Source organism: Oryctolagus cuniculus, chromosome 17 (genome assembly GCF_964237555.1).
Source record: "Oryctolagus cuniculus chromosome 17, mOryCun1.1, whole genome shotgun sequence".
NCBI classification, from domain to species: Eukaryota; Metazoa; Chordata; class Mammalia; order Lagomorpha; family Leporidae; genus Oryctolagus; species Oryctolagus cuniculus.
In genome coordinates this window covers 2,604,187-2,632,060 of record NC_091448.1, presented here as the reverse complement: position 1 = coordinate 2,632,060, position 27,874 = coordinate 2,604,187, and the positions used below count along the sequence as shown (strand labels likewise).

At 67.4% G+C, this 27,874-nt stretch overlaps 1 protein-coding gene across 12 annotated transcripts in view; it reads right to left on the bottom strand.

Annotated features, from left to right (window-relative positions):
* RBFOX3 (RNA binding fox-1 homolog 3) overlaps window positions 1–27,874 on the bottom strand; it is a 327,226-nt gene that overhangs the window by 62,686 nt on the left and 236,666 nt on the right. Inside the window, exon 1 of one of the 12 annotated variants that reach the window (XM_070060197.1) lies at window positions 2,692–3,361. The exons of the other annotated variants lie outside the window; for them this stretch is intronic. Within the exon in view, the coding sequence (XP_069916298.1) occupies window positions 2,692–2,796 (105 nt within the window). The 5' untranslated portion in view covers window positions 2,797–3,361. Of the gene's footprint in view, window positions 1–2,691; window positions 3,362–27,874 lie in introns of those variants that run through there. 12 annotated transcript variants of the gene reach the window in all.

Below are 27,874 nucleotides of genomic sequence, written 5' to 3'. Positions count from 1 at the left end.
CGGGAGAGCCCAGGCCTGGCCCTGGTGGGTGCAGAGTGAGCGAGGCCCCGGAACCCTCCCAGGATCCCTCACCAAACGCCAGAACCCAAACCACAGTCGGATGTCCCTCGGCAGCCTGCAGGGAGAGGAGCCGAGGGGAGACGGGGTGTGTGTGTGTGTGTGTGTGTGTACGCGCACGTGCACGGCGTCTGCACCTCCAAGGAACTGCAGGGTGGTGGGACCCGCGGCCCAGCCCGCGGCGGCCGGAGGGGCCGAGCAGGCGCCCACGGCACGGGATCCCGCTGGCTGAGTCTTTCCAATTGCCAGCTCGGAGGACTACAGGTTTCGAAGACTTGCCTGTTTAAATGGCGCATCTTAACGCGCCCCGAACGACGCCTCTTGTCTTGCTTGATTTCACGTCTTCTGCTCCCGCTCCCATTATCAAACGTGCTGTCTCGATGGAGCACACAGCCTGCGTGCGGCACCAGCTCTCGCCTGCGCAGGCAACCGCAGCCCCGCGTGGGAGGCTGGGGGAGAGGCTCGGGTCCCAGAGGCCTGGCCAGTGCGGCCCCCGCTCCTCCCCTCACGGGGACCCCAGGACGCTGGCTCCAAAGCTGGCTTGGGACACGCTGGGTCCCAAACTGGCCCCAGGCCACCAGCGCTGTGTGTGTGCTGCCGCAGAATCACGCACCCACCGTAGCCAGCAAATGGCTGCATTCTAGAGCTTTCTCTGGCCCCTGCCACCCCTGCAGGAACAGGGCGCTTCAGATCCTGCTGCGAGGGCCAGGACCATTCTGCCCACGGCACACGCCCGTGCCGGACGACCCCACTTATTCCAAGTGCTGTTGCCTGCCTGCTGCCCCCGACATCAGCTCCCAACGCAACCCATCAGGGAGGCGCTCGCCAGCCCGGGGGACACCAGTGTCTGCCCACCTGCCTCGGCCGTGACCGTGTGCACCGCTCCGACGGCATCCAGGCGGCGCCAATGCCAAGCTGCCGTCTTTCTGGGGGCTCACCCCTACTCCTGCACCTGGCCCCGGCCTTCTGCCCGTAGGGACCACGTCTCCCAGGAAGAGGCTGAGAGTGGTGGAGCGGGCCTGCCTGAGGCCACCCGACTGTCAGCTGTGGATCAGCCCCCGCCCCGGCTCTCCCTCTGGGTCCCCCCTGGCGCCTGTGGCACCTGCAGCCTTCTTCCCCCTCCCCAGGATGCGGCTGCCTGGGGCGTGGGGGAGATCCCTGCCCCCCAGGGGGTCTCACCCAGGGCTTGTTAGAAATCCAGATTCCCCAAGTGCCTCCCGTGTTCAAGGGACATCAGGTGCAGGTGCAGTGGGGAAGCTGAGCCCCGAGGTCCACTCCCAGCGTCCACTCCCAGTGCCTGCGACCCAAGGATGACCGGGAATGGGGGGGGCTGGATGCGGCCTGGGCTTGCACAACTCCCCACCTGAGGGCCTGGGGGTCCCAGTGGCTCCTGGGCTGTGCCCAAGAGTCCCCAGACGTCACAGGTGGTCCTAGAAAGGTGAACTCGAGGGCCGAGCGCTCCCGGCCCCCTCGCAGCCCGCGGCCCCCTCCCGTGCAGCTGCTGCCGTGTCTACAGGGGTCCGGCTGTCCCGGCCCAGTGCCGAGCTCTGCTGTGCCCACTGCGCCTCCCGTGGTCACCAGGAGCAGTCCAGGCCCACGCAGCCCCTCACTGCCTCCAAAATCGCACACACTTCACTCTCCCCTCTGCGTGTGCACAGGGCACAGGGGTCCCCAACAGCCCGCCTGGACGTACGTACCACCTCCCAACTCCACGCCCAACCCACAGGGCTGGGTGGGTGCCAGGGGAGCCCTCCCTAGGGCCCAGGCACGGCCGGGGAGAAGCCAGACGGCAGCCCCAGCAGCTGCCCCCACCCCTGCAGGCCCGGGCAGAGGGTGAGGGAGGCAGCTGCCACCTCGGCGGGGGTGGGGGTGGGGGTGGACGCTGGGCGGAAGGGCAGCCCGGGAGGTTTGGGCCGCCAGGGTGGGTCAGGCCAGGGTACTGCAGCCCCAGGCCGGCTCCAGCCAAGCTGGTGCCAGGAGCCGCAAGAGGCCGAGGGGCCTAGGGGAGGCGAGGGAGTCCCTCTGTGTCCCCAGTGCAGGCCTGGGACCTCCCGGATTCCGCACTGGTGGGATCAGGACTCCTGGTTGCGCCTGCAGGCGGCTGCCGAGGCGCTGTGTGCACCTCCCCAGGGGGCCTCCCGGGGAGCGGGGGCCCAGAGTCGCTCGGATCCCTGCAAACCACCGGCCTCCCAGCCCCCCTCCGGGGCGCAGCTTCGGGCCCTCCCCGGCCAGCCCCAGCCGGCGGGCGGCGCTCTGCAGAGCTCCGCGTGGCCCCCCCCCCCCCCCGGCGCGGCAGGGGAGGGGGCCCGGCTCCCCCGCCCAGCATCCCTCGCAGGCCTTGGGCGAAGTTCCCCAAAGTGACCTGGGCGCGGAGAACCCCCGCCCCCTCCCCTCCCCTCGGGCTTCCCCGGAGACTCCGCCCGCCGCCCCCTCCCGCGCCTTTGGAAAAGTTGCGAACCAAGGCCCAAACTCCGGCCCCCCACTCGGCACCGTGCGCGGCCACCCCCACCCCAGCTCGGCGCCATGACGCGGGGAGTGCAGCGGGGCCAGCGCCGGCGCGGAGGCGGCCAAGTGCGGGGCGTGGGCGGCGGCGCGGGGCGCACGTGCGTCGGGCCGGGGGGCCGGGGGCCTTACCTGTTGGAGGTAGAGGAAGGCAGGCGGGCAGGGCACAGAGTGCGGGAGCATGCTGCCGGAGTTGGACAGCAGGAGGCAGCCCGCGTTCGCCATGGAGCACAGCATGGGGCGGCAGGGGGGCGCCCGGCGGCCGGCGGCGGCTCTGCGCTCGCTGCGTTCCTCGGTGTGTGCGCGCGCCCTGCCTCCCGGGCGCCCTCCCGGTCTCTCTCCTCCTCCTCCTCCTCTTCCTCCTCAGGGCCTCCCCTCCCCCTCGCGGCGCTCTTTAAGAGGGAGGCATGGACAGGAGCGCGGCGCGCCTCTGCCGGGCGGGGAGACGGGAGGGCGCGCGAGCGCGGGGCCGGGGCGAAGGTGTGCGCGAGAGGGGGCGAGCGGGAGCGAGGGGGACTCCGTCACTTTGGAGGCAGCGGAGCCCTGTCTGCAAAGAGTGGCGCGTGTGCGTGTGCGGGTGTGAGTGCGCGCGTGTGCGCGCGTGTGTGTGGCGGCGGGAGGGGGAGTCCCTGGCGTACTCCAACATCAAACAGCCGCGCGCGCAGGGAGAGAGCCCGGAAGGACCGCACCGCGGCTGATCCCGCACTTAACCCCTCGCCCGCCGGCCCTCCTGGCGTCGGGGTCCGGGGGCCCCCTGCGCCCCTGCGCCGTCCTCCGGCCGCTGCGCAGAGGGAGGAGGAGTGGCCCTGCCGGCTCTGCGGCCCGCCGGACCGGAAGGCGCCTGGTCCTGCTGGGCGATCCGAGAAGCGCTCTCCTAGGGGAGGCCGGCTCAGTGGCGGGGATGTCGGTGATGTAATGAAGGCATCTACGCAGAGGCTTCCCGCCTGGGGAGGGGGGAGGCTCTGGGGCTGCCCAGCGTGGGAGCCCCCAGCAGTCCGTCCCCAAACCCATCAGCCACCCCAGCAGCGGGCCGCAGGCGCCGGGTCTCGTGAATACTCGATGCGCCGGCAGGCGGCGAGGGGCACTGTCCACACGCCTCCTCCGCCGGGCGCCCCCAAACCCAGGGGAGCTGGTGTGCACGGTCCAGCGGGGCAGGAGTGCGCAGGTGCCCCCACCCCACCCCGGGCGGCGCTCCGCAGAGGTCCTGGCAGTGCCGCTGGCCGACTGCTCTGACGCAGGTGCCTGCACCGGCAGCCGCCTCAGCCACACACGCTCGCGCCAGCCCGCTCCATGTTCACACTGGCCAATGCCCCTGGTTAAGCCCGGTTTACCAGGACGAGCCACAGGTGAGCTTGGCTGCCAGCGAGGGCACCACCAGGGGGTACTCCACTCACACACTCTTCCCTCAGGAAGGGGGCAAGTCCCAGATCCCCAGGACCAGTTCTGGATTCACCCCGCCCACCCAAAGGTGCACGGGACCCCCCCCCCACCTCGCCCCCCACACACTCCGGAAGGAGGCAGGTAGAGGCCCAACTGCTGGGCCTGCAGTGCGTGGGGGCCCCTCACTTGCTGTGTGATCTCGGGAAAGCCACTGTCGGCTCTGGGCTCTGTCGGTTGGATCCTTGTTGCACCTGCTGCAGATCATGTCCCACGAGGGCCAACGAGGAAGAGGTGGAAGGAAGGCCAGGGAGGGGTCGAGGGTGTCCTCCCAAGCAGAGTTTGAGAAGCAGCACTGGAGCGAGGCGGGGCGCGGCCCCCTGGATGGCCCTCTCTCGGGCACTCCCTGTCCCTTCAACAAAACCCCAGCCTCCGATTCGCCTTCCTCTTAGAAGCACGGGGCACAAAGTCGGAGAGGGAGGCAGATGGGAAGGGATGGGGGTCAAGGGAGAGGCTGGAGGGGAGAGCCAGCCCCCATGGACGGGGGTCGAGGGAGAGGCTGGAGGGGAGAGCTGGCCCCCATGGACGAGGTCGAGGGAGAGGCTAGAGGGGAGAGCCGGCCCCCATGGACGGGGGTCGAGGGAGAGGCTGGAGGGGAGAGCCGGCCCCCATGGACGAGGTCGAGGGAGAGGCTAGAGGGGAGAGCCGGCCCCCATGGACGGGGGTCGAGGGAGAGGCTGGAGGGGAGAGCCGGCCCCCATGGACGGGGGTCGAGGGAGAGGCTGGAGGGAAGAGCCGGCCCCCATGGACGAGGTCGAGGGAGAGGCTGGAGGGGTCAAGGGAGAGGCTGGAGGGGTCAAGGGAGAGGCTGGAGGGGAGAGCCGGCCCCATGGACGAGGTCGAGGGAGAGGCTGGAGGGAAGAGCTGGCCCCCATGGACGAGGTCGAGGGAGAGGCTGGAGGGGAGAGCTGGCCCCCACGGACGAGGTCGAGGGAGAGGCTGGAGGGGATAGCTGGCCCCCATGGCACGTAGGTGGTCTGGCTTGGCCTGGCCTTTCTCTGGTGCTGACTCCAAGAGCGCCAGTCATGGCTGTGGACTTGCCAAAGCCACTCCCAGCCTTCGGGCAGTGACAGGTTAGTACCTTGGCGTCCCAGCCTGGGAGGGTAGTGGGGTGGCCCAGAGCCAAGGCCTGGCCCATCAGGGCCAGAGCACGAGCCGTGGGCAGCATCGGCAATGGGACCGTCCACTGGGGCTCTGCTGCCTGGCCACCTCTCCCGCCCCAAGTCCCTGCCTTCTTGTGCACCGTCTGCCCCGCCTAGGGCTTCCTTCTCTCATTCGCTCGCCTTGGTTACCAAGCATCCTGCCGTGAGACAGAGGGCCGCCTAGTGTGTGTCCTAAACAGAGCGTGACGCAAGCCACTTTCCAAGGCCCCGTCCTGTGTCCCCTCATTGAGAACCCACCGTGTGCAGGCGCCACCAGCTGCTGGCACTGTGGAAGTCACGCTCTCTGCCCCGGAGCCAGCGCAGGGTCCAGCCCTATCCGCCGAGCACCGCAGAGCCCAGGGCTGGGAGAGCCCAGAAGTGGGCGCGGCCAGTGCAGGCGTCTCCTACGGACTCCAGAGAAACAGCCAGGGTGGGGGCTCACGCCCCCCCCAGCATCCTTTCTGCAGCTGGGCACTTGCTCGCCTGTCCCCAGGCCGCCCAGCCCAGCCACCTGCCTGCCAGCCTCGCCTCCAGAGTGAGCCCCGGGCATGTCCAGACACCTGCCTCCATCAGCCGGCTCCTCACACCCAGGTTCCCGAGGAAGCCCAGTGCTGACGTCCAGGAAAAGGACGGGAACATCACGGTGTCTGCCTCGTCTCTCAGGACGGGCCGTGTGCCCGCTGCCTCCCGTGACGTCCCTAAGCCTGTGACCGCCAATGCGGGCCAGCAGCTCGGTGGTCCGACCTCCTTCTGCCGTGCGGGCCTCGCCGCAGGGGCCCTGCTGGTCCCTGGGGCCTCCGGCCTCTGCGCCGAGACCGCGGGGTGCAGAGTTCTTCAGGCCCCGTGCCGCCCTCCCGGACCAGGGCCGGTGTCCCTGAGCAGCCGGTGGGGAAGCCCGCCCTGGCACCTCGCTGCCCCCGCTCCCCGGGGCGGAAGGAGGCTGTGAGCCGAGAAGAGCTGTCAATCCAGTGCGAAGATTCACCACTTAAAAAAAGCACCAAGGAAAAAAATATCCCGTTCGCCCTGAATCTGAGAAGGGCCTTGTTAGGGAGGCAGCAATGGGAGCTGTAATTATTTCTGCGCTCCTGGGCGCCACTATAAATACCCGGCGAGAGAGGCCCCGCCAGAGGTCCCAGGGTCCCAAGGCGTGGCGCTCTCCCAGCTCCTTCTGGCCCTGGCGGTGCCCCCCCCCCCGCCCCGCCCCAGACACTGCCTCCTGCCTCTCGGGACCGGCCTGGGCCCTCCAACTTTGCTCAGCCCACATCACCTGGCCAGGGGCGCTCCGTGCGTTGGGTGTGTCCTCTGTGAAATGGGTCGGCAGGATTCTCCCTGCCCAGGAGTTCAGCGGGTGCAGACCCTCCAGAAGGCCACATCCCCAACACAGGGGTTCTGCTACTCCTCCCACTCACTAGGGGATCCCATGGCTGTAACTCGGGGGTCCCAGCAGGAGGGAGGCTGGAGTGCCTGGGGGGGAGGCCGGGCAGGGCTTGAGCTCCTCGTCCCGCCCCCCGCCTTCCGAGCGCCCCTGGGGACGCAGGCTCCCCCTGCTCGGGAGACCAGCGCAGAGCTTGGCAGAGGTGTCTGGACAGGGGTGAGCTCACCGTCTCTGGTTACAGCTGGGCTCGGCCACGCCAAGCCGTGGCTGCTCACACACTGTGCTCCCCGGGCTTTCTGCAGAGCCAGACCTTCCTGCCGACGCCGGGGTACTTGGCACAGGCCTGGGCATGAGCACCGGGCGGCAGGGAGGCACAGAGGGCCAGGCTGGGGACGGCTCGGGGCTGGGGGTGCTCCAGGAGACCTCTCTTATGCAAACCGAGCAGAGTGATTTCCCAGGGTTACACGTGTCCTGATTTGGCAGCTGGGGGAGGACAGGGCTAGTGTGGGGGAAGGCTCCGGGCTCCGGGCTGCACCCTGGCTCCTGCGGCGGACATGGGCGGTGGATGGGGGGCTTCTCAGCTCTCCTTTAAGATCCCTGAGGTTCCCGGAGGTGGCAACTTGCTGGTCTCGGGCGTCAGGAGCTTCTGCTGGGCCGTGGCAGGTGTGCTCCCCCAGAAGGGAAAAAATGTGGCAGAGGGGCCCCGGTCAAGACAAGGGGAGCTGGGCAGGGCACTGAGCGGGCCCCCGCGGCCCCGGGAGGCATCCAGCAGGGGGCCGGCTCACACTCGCCGGGGCTCCCCTTCCGCCCCCACCCCACCCCTCTGCCCCAGAGTCCTCGGATCCGCAGAGGGGAAGCCAGGCCCAGCTTGGGTGGCTGGCACCCACCTTCCAGCTCAGCAGGGGGCTCCCACCCACCGGCACGGCCCCCGGGGGCCCCAGGGGAGAGAGACTGCAGCCGAAGCGAAGCCCGGCGTGCAAAGGAAGTTTATTTATCTGTTTAATTAAGAGGCGCTTGCCGGCCACACTCTGGTCCATCCGTCTCACTTACAACCATGTCCCGGCAAAATTAAACATAATAAATACAGAGAGGTAGAAAGCCAAGGGCAGAGCCAGGCGGCGCGGGGCTGCAGCTACAAGCACATCTCTCTCCTGCAGGTGCCTCTCCCCTGGGGCCCCGGGCACCAGAGAAGCCCTCTCGGAGCGGGGGCTGTGGGTGCCGGGCGCCCTGGCTTTTTCCACTCGGCGCTGTTGCCAGCCTTATTTATTTTAAATGAGCCCCCAGGACTTCTCCCTTCTCCTCTCCCGTAGAAGGCGCGAGAGCTCGGCACACAGCAAAAGGAGCATCTGACAACAGCCAGCGCCAGCCAGCGCTGTGATGTTCCTTCCACCGCAGGGCTCGCGGGGAGAGGCCTCCGCGGCGGCAGCCTTGGGAAGCCGCTTGCAGCCTCCTGCTGCAGATGGGCCGTGAGCTCCTGGCAAGGAGGCGGCGGCCTGGGCTGAGCGGAGCCTTGGAGAGACAGCGCTTTGGTCTCCCGTGCCGGCTGTGGCTGCGCCACCGTGCAGCACAGGGAGCCCCAGAATGCCACAGCAGCCAGAGAAGGAAGAGGCAAGCGGTGTCTGCGTTCCGTGGTCTGCAGCCCCGCGGGCCGACCATTTGCCCACGCGTCCCGTGAAGAGGAGAAGAAGGGAGAAGCCTGGTTATCATGGCCACCATTGATCGCTCACTGTTAGCACCGCGTCATGCGTGCCCCGGGCTTCCGGAATCTTTCCCGAGACTGAGTGGGGCCCGCTCCCCTCCGCCGTCACGGCCATCACGCGTGAGGTGGGGAAGGCGTGCTGCTGGTATACCGTGTGATGAACCTTTGGGGTCAGAGTCGCCCAAGGCCACGCGGGGCGCCGGGACACAGTTTGGGCTGGGAAGTGAGACGCGCTGGTCTCGGAGTGTGGCACGCGGGAGCCTCACTGTTAGCCCTTGGCTCTCCCGCCCGACAGACCCAGCACCAGACCATTAGTGCGACCATCGCCGGCGGGGCAGGGCCTTTGCTAACCACACCACAGCTCCCCCCACCCCCCACATTTATTTTCTCATTCAAGAGGTTTGGGAACTCAGTGGGTGGCTGAACCCTGCCAGGAAGCTGAGGGATGCCACCACCGGCCTGGAGACGCTCTTCCGCAGGGCTCACGTGTCCGGGTCCTTGCCCCCCACACACCCTGAGCCTCGCCCCCCCCCCCGCCCCAGGGTGCCCCTGTCCCACCCGGGCCTGTGCGTGTCCACTTGGTGCTTGTGTGCCAAGACCCCAGATGGCCAGGGAAGAGTCCAGAGAGGCCCAAGAGAGCCAGCCCTGACCCTTGGGGGGCCATGTCCCCTGTGCATTCATGACGGGTGACAGCCTTTGGCTCATGCCAAGGCCCAGTGCCTGGACGTCTCCAGCCTCCAGTTCAGGCTCCTGGGGCGCTGGCAGAGGCCGTGGGACTGAGGAGACCCCGCACTGCCCACTGCTCCACCAGCCTGCTCAGGGCAGCCCTCGGCTCTGACCGGAACAGCGCCATCCCATGTCTCTCTGGGTCACGGCTCCCCTGCCCAGTGAAGAACGGAGCCCCGAAGAACACGGGAGGCCCCAGGAAGTAGAGCCGGCGAGGGAACTGGGACCGCACCGCGCACCCCTGCACCGCAGCTGGCAGCCACAGAAGCCCTCGGGGTGGGGGGCAAGAGCTGCCTTTGGCCTTCCGTTCTTGGAAGCTCCACGGAGGGAGCCCCGGCCGCTCTCTGGGGAGCCCACTCTGGTTTTTATCACCCGAGTCGTCACCTTGTGTCCTCCACAAGCCTCTTCCATCTTCATTTGACTCAAGCGGGGCCGGCCTTGCGGGAATGACACGGGGGAGCTTGGACCAGAGCAGAGCCGCTGTCCCTGCCCCTGACTCCCGGGAGGGACCGCGGTCACCCAGCAGAACCTGCGAGCTGTGCGCTCAAGCGGAGGAGCTGGAAGGAGCCGGCCTGGCGGCACCGAGCGGGGCACAGGGGCCTGCGGGCTTCGGGGTGTGTGGAAGGGAAGACTGAGCTGTGGGGGTGCCAGCGCAGCGGCTCCCACTGGGGTCCTGGGCAGGGTCCCGGGGGATGTACCCACAGTGGGTGGGAGAGGCAGCGAGGGTCCGCCTCCCCCCACCCTGCCTCATCCAGTGAAGCCAGCAGTTAGACCACTTGTGCCCCCACTTGGCCACCAGCTAACAAGCATCTCGCTGAGCCGAGAGACCAAGGTCCCTTCCCGCACGCTGGGGAGGGCGAGGCCACAGCGGCACAGGCGCGCAGAGAAGAGCCAGGGCTGGGGGGAGTCAGGTGCCTGAGCCGTGAGCCGGCCTGGAGGGCTGGGACAAAGCGTCCACTTGCAGCCCCGCGTCCACTTACAGCCCAGCTGAAACGCCAGCCGCAAGGCCTCGGGAAGCTGAACACAGAGGGGCTGGCACCACACACTTCCCCTGCCCCTCCGTGCCCCTAAAGCCAAAGCAGCAGCTCATTAAAATCTCATCAGGAGCCCGGGGCACACAGAGGTTCCGAGCGGCTGTGCTGCCCTGGCAAAGTGCAGGGCCCTGGGGAGCCCGGTGCCCCGTGGAGTCCGTGCCAGGCTGCTGACAGGAGCCGGGAGGCCGAAGGTGGCGGTGGGAGCTCCTCCAGCCAGGCCTGGGGGGCGCCAAGCCTGGCCCAGGACTCAGAAGGGTGTGGCAGTCGGCGAAGCCGCACACGCGGATGCTAACCCTCAGACTCTGTCCCGCACTTCTGGACGGCAGCCGCCAGGTGGGAACTCCTGGGGGGTCTTGAGGGGGAGCCAGCGAGGACGGGAGGGGGAGAGGCTGGCAGCTCCAGGCGACATCAGCCCTGCCGGGCAGCTGAGCACGCGCCGGGGAAGCTGTGTGAGTGGCTGCCCGGTGCCAGAGCGCCCTGAACAGAGAAACGGGCAGCGACGCCCGGTGCTTCCATAGAGCTCCCGATGTCTTGCCAGGAGCAGGGCAAGTGGCCCCCCCTTGGCGGGCTCTCGGAGGCTCGTGCAGGCGCAGGTGCAGGGCCCTGCTGCCCCCACCCTCCTGCTCCCTCTTGGTCCTGCTGGGCCTCTCCTCTCTCCTAAGCTACTCCAGACTGGGGTCCGGCAGTGTTCTGGCACCCACGCGGCTCTGTGCCCAGGCGTGAGGTCTCTGAGAATCAGTGGGCAGGGGGAGGCTGGCAGCCGCGCAGGACCCTCGTGGCGCCCAGCCTGCCCTCCTGCCGGGTGGCTGCTCTGGGAAGGTGGAGCCGCCTGTCCCTTGCCTTACTTCCCTGGGGTGCCATGACTTTTGATTCCTGCTTGATTAATATACGGCCAACAGACACCGTATTTAAGGCAGCTTTAATTCTCTCAGGTCACCAAACCCGGGAGCCGCAAAGCTGCAAGGAGCCAGCCCCGTGACAGATCAAACACCGGGGCCTTCAAATCGCTCCGTGGCCCAATTTCTCATCGCTGCTGCTGCCTGATAACTCGTCCAGCCCGGAGCCAATAGCTCGCTTCTGGGGGTGGGCACGGGGGCTGATGTGGACAGCCACGGTTGGAACCCCCGGCAGCGGGAGAGCTGGAAGGACGCTCCAAGAGCGCGCGCGTCAGCACCGGGGACAGCTCCGGCTGGCGTCTTCCTGGGCCAGAACAGGGACCCGTGAGGCTCCATCCTGCAGGACGCAGCTGCCGGCTACCTCTGCTTTCCCAGCACCCCTGCCATGCCCCAGCCACGCTAGCCTCCTGCTGCCCTCTGGAGCCCTGGACACGCTCACTCGCTCTGCGTCGGGAGCAGGGGCTGCATCCCCGACCCCCAAAGAGGAGCAGGCGGCTGTCAGCTGGGCCTAAGCAGCCAGGCTTCTGTGGGCTGAACCCCCTCCTTCGCCTCGTTAGCATCTCCCGAAAGGCGGGCGGATTTCCCTGCTGAGCACCTGGGTGTTCACTCGCTGGGGGGTGGCGGTGGGGGTGGAGATGCCCCAGTGGCTGGTGGCTGCCTTTACCTCCCCAGGGTCCCGGGAGCAGCACGATGTGGGAAGCTGAGCTTGCGAATTCCCTCCCAGTGGGGGCGGGGAACACAGCCGCTCTCTCCTTTAGGTGTGGGATCTGCTGGGCTCAGACCCTGGTCGATCTTGGCTGCCACCAGCACCCATTAGGAAGAAATGTTTGCACCCAAGGTGGGGGGAAGCCTTAGAACCGCCTTCCCAGGCCCACCCCTACCGCTGTTTAATTTATTAGGATTTTCTCTAACCCTCGCCCTACGCTGTCTCCATCCGCTTAAAAATATCGCCCATAGATTTTCAAATTATTGCTATACTTTCTAAGAGAAGGTGGCGGTGGTTAAAAATTAACGGCAAATCTATAGGAATTCTATATGGCAATTACAGAATTTTAACGAAGCAGCTGCCACTTGGCCGAGTGTGGGTAATTGGAAATCCACACTGGGAGACCAGGCTCTTGATTGTATTGGAATTGTATTTTTGAGAGTCAATGGCGTGGTCTCCGTGGTCGACGGCGCCTCGAGCGGCCCGGGGTCTTCTCTGGGGGCCAGCGTGGCGGCTTCGCTGCCTGTCCGGAAGTGATTTAGGAGGGAGGCTTGCTTGAGCCGGCGCACGGCGGCGGGGCCGAAAACTGCAACCCTGACACCCCCAAACCGGTCAGCAGACGGTGGGGGCACAGAGGACGCAGCAGGACCATTACCAGCAGGAGGACAGGGTTCTCGGGGTCCACATGGTGCGAGGTTTCGGGGTACAGGTGGCGCAAGACATAAAGGCAGCGCTTGATGATGTCCCTGCCCCAAGGGGCACTTTTGCCCCCGGGGAGGGGTGGTTTGGTAAGAAGCAGAGAGACACCAACTCTGTGCCACCCTCACTCCTGACCTGCTGCCGTGGACCCCCGTGCCCCTCTGTGCATCTCTTTAGGAGCCCAGACTGGGTGGGTGGGGGGCGCCTGTAGGAACGGGAACTCTGAGAAAGGGGTTCCGCGGGGAGGGGCGGCCTGGACCGCCTGCGGCTGTGGCTCGGCGATGCGCTGTGTGTGTCCGGGATGGAGTCTGAAGACTTGTACAGGGTAAGAATGACAATGTTTGGGATCTATGGGGCTCCATAAGGCACTTGTTAAAACCAGTTCTACCAATTTGGGGGGCTTTTAAATCATTTTTAATGTGCCTACTGGAAAGTTAGAATTGACTCATGTGGTTTGCACTGTTCTACTGCAGTATGGGCGTGGGCGTGGGCTCCCCACACGGCCATCACCCCTGCTCCCTGCTGGCCCTGGAGCCCTCTGTGGTGCTGGCCTACCCGCAGCCTCTCTGGTTATTGAGAGTGGGGCCCCGAAGGAGGAGCCCCTGGGCAGCTCCCTCCGGGAGCCAGGTGGTGGGACCCTGCCCGCGGCGCTGCCCGCCTGGGCCCTGGGACCCTGACCACAGTGCTGCCCGCCTGGGCCCCGGGACCCTGCCCACAGCACTGCCCGCCTGTGCTCGGGGACTCTGCCCACGGCGCTGCCCACTTGTGCTCGGGGACCCTGCCCACGACGCTGACCGCCTGGGCCCCGGGACCCTGCCCACGGCGCTGCCCGCCTGGGCCCCGGGACCCTGCCCACGGCGCTGCCCGCCTGGGCCCCGGGACCCTGCCCACGGCACTGCCCGCCTGGGCCCCGGGACCCTGCCCACAGCACTGCCCGCCTGTGCTCGGGGACCCTGCCCACGGCACTGCCCGCCTGGGCCCCGGGACCCTGCCCACAGCACTGCCCACCTGTGCTCGGGGACCCTGCCCATGGCACTGCCTGCCTGTGCTCGGGGACCCTGCCCACGGCACTGCCCGCCTGGGCCCCGGGACCCTGCCCACGGCACTGCCTGCCTAGGCTCGGGGACCCTGCAGACTACTTGGGGACCCTGCCCACAGTGCTGCCCGCCTGGGCCCCGGGACCCTGCCCCATGGCGCTGTCCACCTGTGCTCAGGGACCCTGCCCCATGGCGCTGCCCACCTGGGCCCCAGGACCCTGCCCATGGTACCCGCCTGGGCCCCGGGACACTGCCCACGGCGCTGCCCGCCTGGGCCCTGGGACCCTGCCCATAGCACTGCCCACCTGGGCCCCGGGACCCTGCCCACAGCACTGCCCACCTGTGCTCGGGGATCCTGCCCACGGCACTGCCCGCCTGTGCTCAGGGACCCTGCCCCACGGCGCTGCCCGCCTGGGCCCTGGGACCCTGCCCACGGCGCTGCCCACCTGTGCTCGGGGATCCTGCCCACGGCACTGCCCGCCTGTGCTCAGGGACCCTGCCCCACGGCGCTGCCCGCCTGTGCTCGGGGACCCTGCCCCACGGCGCTGCCCACCTGTGCTCTGGGACCCTGCCCACGGTGCTCTCTGCCTCTGCTTCCACGTCACCCACCGCACACCCGGCTGGAGTGCAACGCTGGCCTCTTCTCTCTTTTATGGTGAGAGACCAGAGATCCTCAGGTCCGTAACACTGGCACAGAACTTGCACTGACTGCCCCACAGACGCCCAGCTGGGTCTGTCCACGTGACAGGCGGGTGGGTGGCTGTCGTGGTTCAGATGCCCACATCCGGGGCTGGCACTGAGGGGCAGCGGCCTAAGCCACCACCTGGGGCACCAGCACCAGTTGGCGTCCCGCTTCTCTGCCGCCACCCAGCTTCCTGCTGATGCGTCTGGGAAGCAGTGCAGGACGCCCCAAGTGCTTGGGCCCCTGCGCCCACACGGGAGACCCCGAGGGAGTTCCTGGCTCCTGGCTTCCGCCTGGTCTAGCCCCGGCTGCTGCGGTCATCTGAGGAGTGAACCAGCAGATGGAAGATCTCTCTCTGTCTCTCCCTCTCCCTGTCGCTCTGCCTTTCAAATAAATAAAAATAAAAAATTCGAAACAAGATGCCCACATCCTAAATGAGATCCTGGGTCCTACTCCTGGCTCTGCCTCCTGACCCCAGCTTCCTGCCACTGCAGACTCTGGGAGGCCGTGGGATGGCTCAGGTGACTGGGCTCCTGCCACCCGCACAGGAGACCTGGAGTGGGTGCCTGGCCCAGCCGCAGCCACTGCAAATATTTGGGGCATGAACCAGGAGCAGTGAGGGCTTTGTCCTGCCTCCTCTTGGGGACGTCGGAACAGAACAGAACTATCTACGCCACTTGGTTTCTATCTGCTCCATCCCCCAGGCTAAGACCAGAGGCGTGTCCTTCTGTCCCTCGGTGCTGTGTGGGCACAGAGGGCGGCCCTGCTGCAGGCTGCTCCTCCCACTCCCAGGACGGCCCCAGGAGACCCCTGTGCACGCCGGCAGGGCTGCGCTGGGAGAGCGTGGCCTGGCAGTCGCCTCCCGGGGCTGAACTCATTGGCTTCTGGCTCCTGGGATGCGCAGGGCCTCGGAAGCTCCACTGGCCGTGACCGTCGCAAGAACGCGCTGCACAGAACCGACCTCAGACGCCGGAGCAGCCTCGGCCCCTTCCGCCCCCGGCCTCCTCGGAAGGCAGAGACGGAGTGGGAGGTTCAGGCCATTCTTCCCCCTCCTTGGTCGGAAGCTCAAGTACAGAGCGAGGCGTGTCCTGGGGAGGGGGGGAGCAGGATCGGGCCTGGGGTCTGGGTGGTCGCCCCTACGACCCGAGGAACAGAGCAGGGCTCTGGAGCTTGTCGGGGGACGGCAGCCCCGGTCTGGTCTCCTGCCTTCCACACCCCCCGCCCTGGCTCTTTCCTGCACCCTCCCCCAGCAGGAGGCGGTGCCCAGCCCAGCCGGGGAGCTGAGCAGGTCTACAGCCGGCGCCCCGCTGCACCCCGACCGCCCGGGGCGCCCGAGTCCCCCCTCCGCAGCCCGGGGGCTGGCACCCGGCAGATGCTCCTGAGTCAATTAATTAATCCCACAAATATTTACCCGTGGCTCCAAGCGCCAGGCTTTGTTCTCCGGCCCTGCCTCTGCCTCCCCCTTGGCCGGGCTGGGCTTGTCCTGTTGTCTGCCAGGCCCGGTTCGGGGGAAGCACCCGTTAACTCTCAATTATCTATGCAAATGGGGCGGAACGCGATGCTGATGGTTCAGGAGAGAGGGGGCCACAGCCGAGTCTCGCCAGAACCTGCGACGCTGACGCTCCGTCTGCTGGGGTTTACCTTCCTAACGGCGCTTTGTTCCGGCTCCCGCTCAGACGTGGTGGAGCCCATTGGTGGTGGGGGAGGGCGGTGTGCCCTGCCTGCCACGGTGTGGGGACTTGGGGGCCCTGCCTGCCACAATGTGGGGACCTGGGGGCCCTGCCTGCCACAGTGTGGGGACCTGGGGGGCCCTGCCAGGGTGTGGGGTCCTGGGGGGGTGGCCCTGCCAGGGTGTGGGGACCTGGGGGGGCCCTGCCAGGGTGTGGGGTCCTGGGGGGACCCTGCCAGGGTATAGGGTCCTGGGGGCCCTGCCAGGGTGTGGGGTCCTGGGGGGCCCTGCCAGGGTGTGGGGACCTGGGGGGCCCTGCCAGTGTGTGGGGTCCTGTGGGGGTGGCCCTGCCAGGGTGTGGGGACCTGGGGGGCCCTGCCAGTGTGTGGGGTCCTGTGGGGGTGGCCCTGCCAGGGTGTGGGGTCCTGGGGTGGCCCTGCCACGGTGAGGGGACCTGTGGGGGTGCCTCTGCCAGTTTGTGGGGACCTGTGGGGGTGGCCCTGCCAGTGTGTGGGGACCTGTGGGGGTGGCCCTGCCAGGGTGTGGGGACCTGTGGGGGTGTCCCTGCCAGTGTGTGGGGACCTGGGGGGCCCTGCCAAGGTGTTGGGACCTGTAGGGGTGGCCCTGCCAGTGTGTGGGGACCTGTGGGGGTGGCCCTGCCAGTGTGTGGGGACCTGTGGGGGTGGCCCTGCCAGTGTGTGGGGACCTGTGGGGGTGTCCCTGCCAGGGTGTTGGGACCTGTAGGGGTGGCCCTGCCAGTGTGTAGGGACCTGTGGGGGTGGCCCTGCCAGGGTGTGGGGACCTGGGGGGGCCCTGCCAGGGTGAGGGGACCTGGGGGGCTGCCCCTGCCAGGGTGTGGGGACCTGGGGAGGCCCTGCCAGTGTGTGGGGACCTGGGGGGGCCCTGCCAGGGTGTGGGGACCTGGGTGGCCCTGCCAGGGTGTAGGGACCTGGTGTGGGGGTGGGCAGAACCCCCCCTCAGCACTGCCCTCTGCCCCTGCCCGGGTGCACTGATGCCCTGCAAACAAAGCGGCCAGTGGGGGCCTCCCTGGTGTCTGCCCAGGAGGAAGCACACGGCTCTTCCCTGCTGCGTCACGGCTCTGCCCGGGGTGGGAGGGCTGCACTGGGCGCCAAGAGCCGCGTTCTCCCTCCCAGGGAGGCAGTCGGTCACACCCCTGCCTGCAGCCCTCGCTCGGGTCCGCTTTGTGTCGCTCTGTCTGCGTGTGTCTCTGTCCATCCTTGGCGTCTGCGGTGTGCTCTTGGGGCTGACTCCAATCTGCACTCGGTCTTGGCCCTGAAGCCGTGGGGAGGGGTGTACCTGAGCAGGCGTCCCCCTGCTCTTGTCCAGCAGGGACCGGAGGGGACACAGCACCAGCCCAGCTCTCCCGACGTCACAGTGGGGAGCCCGACACCCTCGGGACGCCTGGGGTGCCTGGGCCTCCCCCTGCTCACACTGGAGTCTCCGGGTGCTGGGGTCCTGCCCCTTCCCCCAACGACAGGGCGGGTGCTTCCGACTTTCTAATTTACCCTCTGAGCACCCCGCTCTGTGGCAGGAGGGTGTGGGTGAGCTGTCACCTGAAACATAGCAGTGGACACCTAGTCACCCTCTGTGCAGGACCAGACCACAAAGCACACGCCCTGAACGGCCCCACCTCCCCGGCCCAGTGCAGGAGCCGACGCGTCTCCAAAGCTTCAGTTAAACTGAAATGAAAGGTGCACCTGTAACAGCCACACTCCGGTGCCCAGAGGCCCCGTGGCTCCCGACGCCGATGAACACATCCCCCTCGCTGTGGGAAGTTCCAGGAGCTGCCCCACCCCTGAGGTCCCCATGTTTCCTTCTCTGTAAAGTACGGGGGTGGATGTACCCCCACCCCCACCCCAGCACTTGCCCAGGGACCCCTGGGAAGGTTGGCAGCCAAAGCAGGTTGTGGAAATCAGACGAGGCAGCCTTGTGGCTTGAGGATGGAGTGGGGTGTGGGATGCCCCCGCGTGAGGGCCGGCGTCTTTGCCAGGGCCAGTGAGTCAGGGCACGGGGCTCCCGGGGGAACGCAGAGCCTGGGACGGATCAGCAGGTAGGGGGAGGGTCGGCCGCGTCAGTCCTGCACCCCACCGAGGCTGAGAGCGAGCATGAGGAGGGGAAGCCAGTCCCCTGGACAGAGGCTGCGACAGAGGGGCCTCGGAGCAGAGCCGGGGGAGCTGCGGAGCCGCAGCGTGGACGCCTGGGCTCCGCGCCAGCCGCACGTGGGCCAGGCTGCGAGGGCTCACACACCACGTCCCCGGGAGTCGGCGAAGCTTTGCTGGGCTGGCAGAAATGCACGCACGGACTCGGAATCCAAACAAAAGGGGAGACTTTCCCAGAGAGAACCACGGAGCTGGCATGGCCTTGGCGACCCCTGACCCCCAGCTGGTGCGGGGTGAGCCAGAGAGCTGCACCCCTCAGGCAGGGCACCCATCCAGACCCCCACCCACCCTGCAGCCGGGGGCCTCCCTGGTGAGCGGGAGGCTGGGCCAGCCCGGCCTACTCCCCCGGGGTGCACTCCCTGGCCAGCCCGGCCCCCTCCCCCGGGGGCACTCCCTGGTGAGCCCGCCCCTCCCCCGGGGTGCACTGTCCTCAGCCCCACTCGCCCGCCTGGTGCTCCCTGTCTCCCCTCTCCCAGCCTCCCCGTGTGTGTGCATGCATGTGTGTGTTTGCACGTGTGCACACGCGTGTCTCTGTGTGCGTGTGTGCATGCGTGTGGGTGTCAAGCCTCACTTCCTCTTCCCCTGACATAAAAACCAAACGCGACGCATAGAATCATTCCACCTCGATTTCACTGTGACAACAGCAACAGAGGCCCGGGCTCCGCAGCGCCCGGTGCCCCCAGGAGCTCTGCCCTGGTCTCCAAGTCGGGACAGCTCTGTCCTCGGCCACAAGGTGCGGGAACTTTGGACACTTTAAGGGAATGTGGCACACCCACGGGAAGACGGAGACCAGAGACAGCTTTGTTTCCCGCATCCCCGGCGATGCAAACTCTGCCAGGAGCCAGAAACCGCAGGCCTGGGCAAGCACAGGGACTGCCCGGCTCTGTCCCTGGTCCTGGCCCTGCCCACGGCCTGCGGGGCCTTCTCCCAGCTCCCGGGCATGGGGCATTTCTGCATTTCTGCCCATCGTCCCAGCAGGAGTTGTGCGTCCCCTCTCTGTCCCTGTCTGGGGACAGTCGTGCTGTGGAACCTGTGAGAATGCCCCTGAGCTGCCTCTAGGCTGTGCTCGACTCTGCCCACCAGAGGGCGGGGATCCCGCCCCCCCAGCCCGGGGCAGACTTCCCTTCCCTGAGGGCCTCCCCTCCCCAGGCAGAGCCCCCTCCCCGGCTCCAGCTCCGAAGCAGCTGTCTCCCGCCCCTCCTGCTCCGCTCAGGGCTGTCACAGCCGCCGGGTGACACCCGTCTGTGGGATATCTGCAGTGCCCCCCATGGCTGCAGCGAGACTCCCCTGGTGTGGGGGTGCAGTGGGGGAGGGGGAGCTCAATGCCCCCGACATCCCCGTGGGGGGGTGCACGAGGCTCCCTCCTGCTGCTTGATCTGCTGGGGCTTCCCTGTCCCCAGCACAAGGTGAGGAACCTGGGGACCGCGGTGGGACCGGCACCAGGCTCAGGTCAAACACGAGGCCTGGAAGCCCCTCACGGGGTGGGGGTGGGGGTGGGGGTGGCAGGGGGCGGAGATTTGTAGCCTCAGCAGTTCCCCAGTGCAGCCCCGGTGGGCTCAGGCAGCCCTGGGCGAGGGTGGCTGTCCACACCCCCGTGGTACCCACGGGCAGAGAGCCACCCAGGCATAGGCCTCGCCCAGCGTCCCCCAGCCTGAGCCCGGCAGCCGAGGCCTCCTGGGCGCCGCCTCCCTCCAGCCGCGGCTGTGCAGCGGGGGCCCCGAGGGGCCAGGGCCTCACCGAGCGTGCGCTGTTTCTGCCCTGGGGTTTTCCTGCCCCTGCCACGTGGCGCACTGCTAGAGCCACTCGGCCACCCGGCCACACGACACGGAGAACCGGGAAGCAGGGGCCCAGTGTGGCATCCTTGGCTGGTGGGAGCGAGCACACTGCCCTCAGGGGACGAGCCCCTTCCCTGGGCGTCCTCCCGCACCCCTCGAGGTGGGCTTCTGACCAGGCGTGGCGGGGCACCTGGCAAACAGGCTGCGAGAGAGGCGCCTGGCTCCGCCGTGGCTGTGCCCGTGGTCTGGGGACGGCAGTTACGAGGACCGTGGCAAGAGCTGGCTTCTGTTAGAGGATTCGGACGCTCTAAGAGCGGCAGTCCCGGGTTAGCCGACTACTGCGGACGTCTGACTGACTGCCCAAAGCGCCGCGAGACCTGTCACTCTCCCTCAGCAAACTCAGCCTGGGGAGCAGAACCGGAAGTCTTTGTGTCCCACGCACCTGCTGAGCCCTCTGGGCTGGTAGCAGCAGCAGCCCCTGCCCCGTGCTGGCCCTGGTCACCGGGACGGCCTGCTGAGCCCTCAGCGGCCCCACCCTCCCCTGTGGCCGCAGGGCAGCAGCCAGAGCCAGGGCGCGGCACAGGCTAAGGGGGAGGAAGTGGGGGCAGCGATGCGGGGGCAGGAGAAGGGGTGGAGGCCGGAGGAGCTGCGCTGGGGGCAGAACCCACGTCCAGACGGGAGAACCGGAGAACCGACAGATGTGCGGGGCCACCAGCGGCCCCTGGAAGCGCAGCTGTCGGTGGCCTTGGGTAGTGAGGCTGAGGCTGAGGGCCCCTTGGCGGAGAATGGACTAAGGGGTCAGAAGGCCGGGGTGGCGCGGCGGGAGAGCCTGCAGGAGCTCTGCTCCCAGGAGGCCCCGGGGCCTCTCTCGCAGGCAGTCAGAACCACCCCCCCCAACCCCCCGCTGTGTGTGTTGCTGCTAACTGGGGTGTCCAGGCGGCTGGTTTAGCCATCAGAGGGAAGCCTGGTGTACATGCCGGCACGGTTGGTGGGGTTTGGCGACGGTCAGGGGTGTGACCGCGGGGCCAGAGGCTGACAATGGAGCTCCTGGGGACGTGACAGACTGGACGCCGACAAGGGAGCTGCTTGATTCACACAACCAGAAAAAAGCAAGAGCCATCGAGAAGACAGATGGACTGACGGGTGCGTCCTGACGGACGGCCGCAGGGCACCACCCTGCTCCAGGTCAGAGCCACCGCCTGCGGCGGACAGCAGGGGGGGACGTGGGGACGCTTAGCAGACACCCTGACACCCACACAGCAGGCAAGCAGAGGACACACGGACGGGGCTGGGACACACCGTGCCTGTCAGAGCGGAGGCCAGAGAGGGAGAGGACGTCCTGAGCTCCGTCCACCCGACCCCAGGCCCGGGAGCATTCTCGTGTCTCTCCTCTGGTCCCCGGGATGCGACTTGGATGAGTGGGCTTGGTACACGGCGTAAGCCCCACGTGGGTTTCCTGATCTGGGTGGGGAACCGTGTGGGAGTCCAGGCAGACCCCAGAACCCCTTGCTTCGGTAGCAGACGGGACAAAACAGCACCACCCAGTGTGTGCACTGCACACAGTGTGTCTGCCATCAGACACTCAAGGGAAGCGGGGAGGGAGGTGCCCACCCACCCCGTCCACGGCTCAGGACCCCCGGACGTCAGAGGAGTCATGGTGACCACGGAGCAGGCTCCCGTCTTCACTGCACCAGCTCAGCTCAGCCTGGGGGCTGGGCCCGTGGCGGGCACGTGGGAGCCCCCGTCTGTAACGGGAGTGAAATGCAGTCGGCTCTCCCACGTGGAGGACAGCGACTCGCTTCCCTGGCCCGGCCCGGCCTGGAGCCGTTCTCTCGATCTGGGTCACAAGGAAGTCTGCAGGGGCGTCAGTGGGTGGGACATTCAGAGGCCGTGAGGACTCATCAGTGGCTGGAGGACCACATGGGCGGGGAGACACGAGTGGGACGTGCACGCAGCAGGCGCCGTGAGATCAGCTCCCAGGGGACTGCGGCTCCCACACGGTGGGGGAGTCAGGGCCAGGCTTCCTGGAACAACGCCTCCAAGTCCACGGCAGAGCAACGGTGGCCAAGGCAGGGGCCCAGGGGCCCAGGACCCCGTGGTATCGAATCATCTCCTTGGGAGTCCCCCTCTGTGCAGCATCCCCAGAGACCACCAGCTTTGAGGGCGCAACAGGACAGGTTGAGCACGGACCCCTGGAACGGGTGAGGCCGCCGCCACCTTCAGGGCTCAGCCACGGGTTGCACGCAACGTGGGGTACAGGAGGCGGGCTGTCTCTGACACACCCTGCACCCGCCTCGCCTCCCCGTGCCATCGCAGCCTCTGCTGTCCCAGGCGGAGCTGACAGCACCTGGCCCTCCTGAGCCCCAGGGCTCTGCCTCCTCTAGGCCAGCCTGACGTGGGGCACAGCCCCTCACAACACAGCCCTGCCCAGCGGGAATGGCGGCAGGGGTGGCTCCCTCCTCTGCCCCCAGCAGACTGTCGGCATGGGAGGAGGACCGCTGCTCGCCGGCGCCCCGGCTCTGCTCTGCTTCCCACAGCACTCCTGCCAGCCCCGGTTCCTTCAACTCGCTCCCCAAAATAACCCTCCTGTGTCTGGGCCCTGTTGCAGCTCCACTTCTGGTGGGAAAAATCTAGACCAAGACAGCCAAGAATGACAACCCGAGGTTTCCTAGGCCACAGAAAGAGACGCAGGTTTGTTCCCTGGCTGGCTCCGCAGCGGCGTCCCTGTGTCCACGTGCTGGCTGGGCTGCGTGTGCCCCTGTGAGGTTTCCCCTGTAACTTAGCAAACAGGGACCAGCGTGGCCGTCCCCACCAGAGACCTAATGAGCTCACTGGACTGGAGCAAACGCTCGCCCACGCCACCCCGCTGCAGTGGCAGGTGCAGTGGGACACCTCCGCCACATGTGCCACGCTCACTGCTCTGACACCCGAGCAGCCCTTGATTCGGCCCCTGCTCCGGGGCCCGAGTCACACAAAGCCTGGTGCTGCCCCTCCCCCACGCCCGGGATGGGCCCCCTATGGAACCAGCATCCCTTGCAAACTCCACGGGAAGCTTCCCAGGCTGGGAACTGGGGCCCTGGGCTGTGGGATGTGAGGTCAGGACGGGGGTGGGGGAGATTTCTTGGGACCACACCCTGGTCTGCCCCCTTTCCCTTCCAGTCCCAAGTATCCCCGAGGGGGCCATCGCCTGTCTCTGAGCTGCCCTCGGGGAGGCCTTGCCTGCAGGGAATCTCCCTGTGGCCACCTGGAAGCCCCAGTGCACGCCCGGGGCCCTGGGCGCCCCTGTGTGTGCTGCTTCCTCTCCACGTTTCTTCCTCTCTTCTTCCCGCCCCCTCCCGTCCCCTCGCTTCCCCATCCATCAGTGCCTTGCCGCTTTGTTTTCCAGCCCCTGGGACTAGCAGTCCAGGCAGCCGGCGGCGCGGTGGACGGCGGCCCTGCCCCGCCAGTCCTCTGAGGGCTCACTCTCTCTCCCTGCTGCCGCTCCAGGAGAACTCTTATTTACAATCTCTGCAGAGAGTCCTGCAGCCTCTGCGGACGAGCGCGGCCAGGCGGGCACAGCGCAGCTCAGACGCTGCCGGGCGCCGGCTCTCGGTGTCGGCCCTGCCCTCTGGCTGCCGGGACAGGGCTCCGGGGCCCGCCAGCCCGGCCAGGCTGTCTCTGTCACGCACACCAGCCCGGGCCACCCAGGGGCTCTCCTGGGAAGGGAGGGTGCCTGAAGCCAGGACCACCACCAGCCCGGGTGGGGTGGGGGAGCATCTCCTGTCACTGTCCCGCCCCCTGCCCTGTGCAGACCGCGAGTCGCGGCTGCTGCTCCGCCAGGCTGCTCCGTCCCGCAGGGGTCACGCAGAGGGGCGTCCCTGCCCCAGGATGGCTCCCACTGGGCACCTGCTTTGTCCGGCCGCAGCAGTATTCACACACGTCTCTGTGACTATCCACACCTTGTGCTGGCCAAGTCTGTGACCCCCTAGGGGACAGGGAGGGTCTTGGTCACTGCACAGGACCAGGTATGACACCTGGGACAAGGGGCTTTGGGGCCACCCTGAGCTCCCACTGGGACCTTCCCGATGACCCCAGAGATGTTACCAGCATCACAGATGTGGCCCCTCGTGTGCCCCCCACCCCCACTGCTGTAGGGGGCAGGCGCCTCTGGGCAGGCACGGCTCTCCTCTGTACTGCCAGCCCTGCCTGCAACATTTGCTCAACAGAAATAAACGCTAGGAAGCTGCCCGTGGATGCACAGGCAGCATTTCCTCCCAGGCAAGAGGGTGCCTGAGCCAGCCCTGGACAGTCAGGACGATGGACGTGGCGCAGGGAGAGGGGAGAGCTGGGGCCCCTGCCTGGGGGTGGGCTGTGGGCGGGGGATGGGGCCCCTGCCTAGTGGTGGGCTGTGGGGTGGGGGATGGGGTGCATGCCTGGGGGTGGGCTATGGGATGGGGGATGGGGTGCACGCCTAGGGGTGGGCTGTGGGGCAGGAGATGGGGCCCCTGCCTGGGGGTGGGCTGTGGGCAGGGGATGGGGCCCCTGCCTGGGGATGGGGTGCACGCCTGGGGGTGTGATATGGGGCAGGGGATGGGGTGCACGCCTGGGGGTGTGATATGGGGCGGGGGATGGGGTGCACGCCTGGGGGTGTGATATGGGGCGGGGGATGGGGTGCACGCCTGGGGGTGAGCACGGGAGCCCCTCCTCTGCAGTTTTGTTTCTCCAAATGCCCTCAGCGCTGGACCCCGGCCCCTCCCCCAAACCCTGCCGCCCGTGGCTCCTTGGAGCTGCACCTGTCCTACTGCCTCACTTGATGACGTCCTGCCCATCAGGTCTCAGGGCTGCCTAATACCCCACGCGTAAGGCACCGAACCGCTACCTGGCTGCGGCACAGGTGGGTGACGGCTGGCGGGTCGCTCCTGCCGCTGTAAACAGCTCGGTTCTTCAAGCTTTTCTGTCCTCTTGAATTACTTCCCACGCTTGTGTTCCCAGGAGTGGACTGCGCAAAGGGCCGTGAGGCTCTGGTAGGTTCTGCCGGGGTGCCCTTCGGGAACACGGGGCCGGGGCGCAAGGGAGCCCCACCTGCCCGCCACCAGCCGGGGCGCACGGGCCTGGACAGAGGCTTCTGGACCCGGCCAGGGTGCCCAGTACTGGAGCCTCCTCCAGCCTTCTCCAGGGCCCGGGGTCTCAGTCCTGGCAGGCAGGGCACCCCGACACGGGCTGGTGCAGAGTGGGGGGCTCCTGTGATGGGAGAGGGACAGGGCTTCCACTGCAGACAGGCCCGCCAAGCCGGCCTCTGCCACGTGTCCACCCCCGGCTGCTGACGAGCCACGGCCGGCCAGGAGGAGCCCAGGGGTCCTGACCACCGCCTCTTCCCCCCACTGAGCTTCGGGATCCACGGCGCAGCTGGGGTCAGCTGCAGGCGGACACTGGTGTGTGCTGGGCCCCGGGGTCCTGCCCCTGCCCAGGAGCTCCCCCCACCACCACCCAGGGTGTCTCCTTGCCAGCGTCAGACCCAGGAAGGCAGAGGCTCCAGGCACTGGCAGGGCTGGGCCCCAGTTCCTCTCCAGCCCCCAGGCCCCGGCCCCAGTGTCGCTCTCCACTGTTGGGTGGGGCATCCCCAGTGCCGTCCCCAGGGCCTCGGTGGCTCCTGGTGGAGGCACCACCTTGTCTACCCTCGCTCAGCACCTGCTGGGCACCCACGTTGTTCCAGGCTCACTGCTGGGCACAGGGGCTTGGGGGGAGGGCAGACAATGCCGATGAGGCTGCGGCCCTGGGTGGGGTAGTGGTAGGGGGCTCCCTCACCAGGCTGCAGGTGTTTGTGGGGCTCTCCCTCGGGAATCCAGCTGCATCGGGGACCTGACCGCCACCAAGGGCCATGGCCCGTCCCAGGGCCCTGGGCTGTGCACGGAAGTGGTCCAGACCTGCCGACCCCCATCTGGAACCTGCAGTTAAGAGGTGCTCGGGGCCGTAGGTTCCGCAGGGCCCGAGGCTGGGCCGGGCCTCTCTGCTCACCCTCATTTAGGAGACGCACCCCTGCCCCTCCTGCACCCACTCAGCCTCAGTGGGGAGGGACTGTGCCGGGGTGCCCTGCCGGCCGAGCCCAGCCCAGCCCAGCCCAGCTGCCCTCTCTGGCCTCCTGAGCCTGGGACCCTCGGCCGGCTAGGAGGTTTCTGGTTTCCCCTTCCTGTTGTACCCCCAGAGGGGTCAGCCCCGGCCCCACTCCCTGCTCTGCCCCCTCGCCCGCCTTGCTCAGCAGCTAAGCTCACAGAGTGGCTGGTTCCTCGTGGGAGATACAGGGACCCCGGCCTCCTGCAGCCGTGGAGGTGACGGCTGTGATCCCAGGCCCCGCTCTCTCTGCCCAAGCACCCTCAACAGCCCCCGATTCCACGCCATGTCCCCTCTTGCCACGAGTGAGAGAAGCAGCACTGGAAGGAAGGGGAGGGACAGGACACAGCCCCTGTGTCCTGCCCCACAGGCCCTGCCTCTCCTCTGGGACCCCGGGAGACAGGAGCATTCTAATCATTCATTGTGGAAGCAGGACAGCGCGCAGACAGGGACCGTGCGGGCAGCTGGGCCCAGGTGGCCTCCTGCGCTCACAGGAAGTGCGACCGCCACGCCCATCACTCCCACCCTCTGCGGCCCCGGCCTTGGCTTCCTCGGTCCGGTCCCTCCAGGCCCCGCCCAGACCCATGTGAGCCCGAGATCCTCGTGGCCCTGGGCCAGCGGCCGCCCCCTCCCCTGCCTCTGCGTGGATTCCTGGGCTTGCTCCTCTGGCAAGCATGCTCTCTGCCAGTGCTGGTGGGGACGCTGACCCTGAGGGCCACTGCTGCCCAGCACAGAGCACTGCCAACACAGCGAGGGGTCGGGCTGCGGGCGAAGCCGCCCCGCCTCTGCTTACCACCCCTGCCCCAGGCACAGCTGGGGACATTTGTGCCCCTGGGACAAAGTACTACCGCCGTCTCTCTGAACTTGACATTGCAGATGGGCGAGTTTTGGACGTGGAGGGAGCCACGGCCCCCGAGATGGCCTTCTGCTTCCCATGGCCGCTCCCACGGACGCTCGCTGGACTGTGACCGTAAGGCCCTCCCAAAGGCTCCCGGTCACCCTCTACGTGGCCCTGCCCAGTGCCCAACGGAGAGGGGCTCAGGTACACGGCCAGGAGTGAGTTGAGCCTCTTCCTAGACGACCTGCATTTCAAACTGATTTCTCGGCCCCGGTCAAGTCCACCCCTTGGGGTCCCCGAGTGGCCGTGTGTTTGTTGAGGGAGTGAACGAACGGGCGGCTTTATGAGTTTGGATAAACTGACACGGCCATGTGGGTGCCTCACGTGGGATGGCGCATGCCCCCCTCACTGGACAGGCTGGAGCCGCTGCCCAGAGGGCCTGACACCGGCGGGGGAGATGTGCATGGCGGGGTGGACGCTTGTCTTGAGAAAAGTGTCACAAAACCCTTTGGATGTGACCGAGGCAAGGCTGCTGGCCAGCCCTGGTTGGCTGCGAAGGAGCAGACAGGGGTTGGGGACCAGGGGCCACTTGGGGGCAGGGCCAGGGGAGGGACATCCGGCGTCCCGCAGGAGCAGGAAGGGGCTGGCCTTGCAGCTCCCTTGGGGGAGGAGGCCAGGCTGCCAGGCAGGGGTGAGGCTGGCCCTGGACCAGGTGAGGCCGTTCTGGGCCCAGCAGAGGGGAGGCTGGACTCCTGGGGGCCCCCAACCCCAGGCAGCCTAGGAAAGGCACCCTCATTAGAAGGCTTTCTAAATGCAAAGACAGGATATTAGCGTTTAAACAGCTTCTATTACTCCAGGGCAAACTTTAAAAAACATAATATTTATAGAAAACCTCATTCAGCCCTGTTTGCTCTCTATGCCTGCCGTAATTGCGCAGGTCTGGAGCACTTTGCTAGGAGCCGCCCCGCCCCCAACGCTCCAGCTGCCTCCCACTGCCCGGCAGGGCAGGCTCTCTGTGGCTACAGCGCCAGACCCTGGGCTTGCCTGTGGCTGCAGCCCCCACCAGCCCCAGAGTCACCCACACGTGTGACCTGTGCGAGACACCTGCACACACTGTGCCAGGCCCAGGACTCATGGCCACCAGCACCCTTTGTTTTCCATGCTCTGCGGGTACCTGCCCCACCTCGCTCCCCCGGGGCTCCCACGGCCCACACATCCGGAGAGGGAGCCGGCAGACTGAGCGAAGCCCCCAGTGGAGGTGGAACTGGGCTTTGGAGGCCAACCCATCACATCAGACAGGGACAAGGAGAAGCGGTGGGCGGGGGCGTGGCAG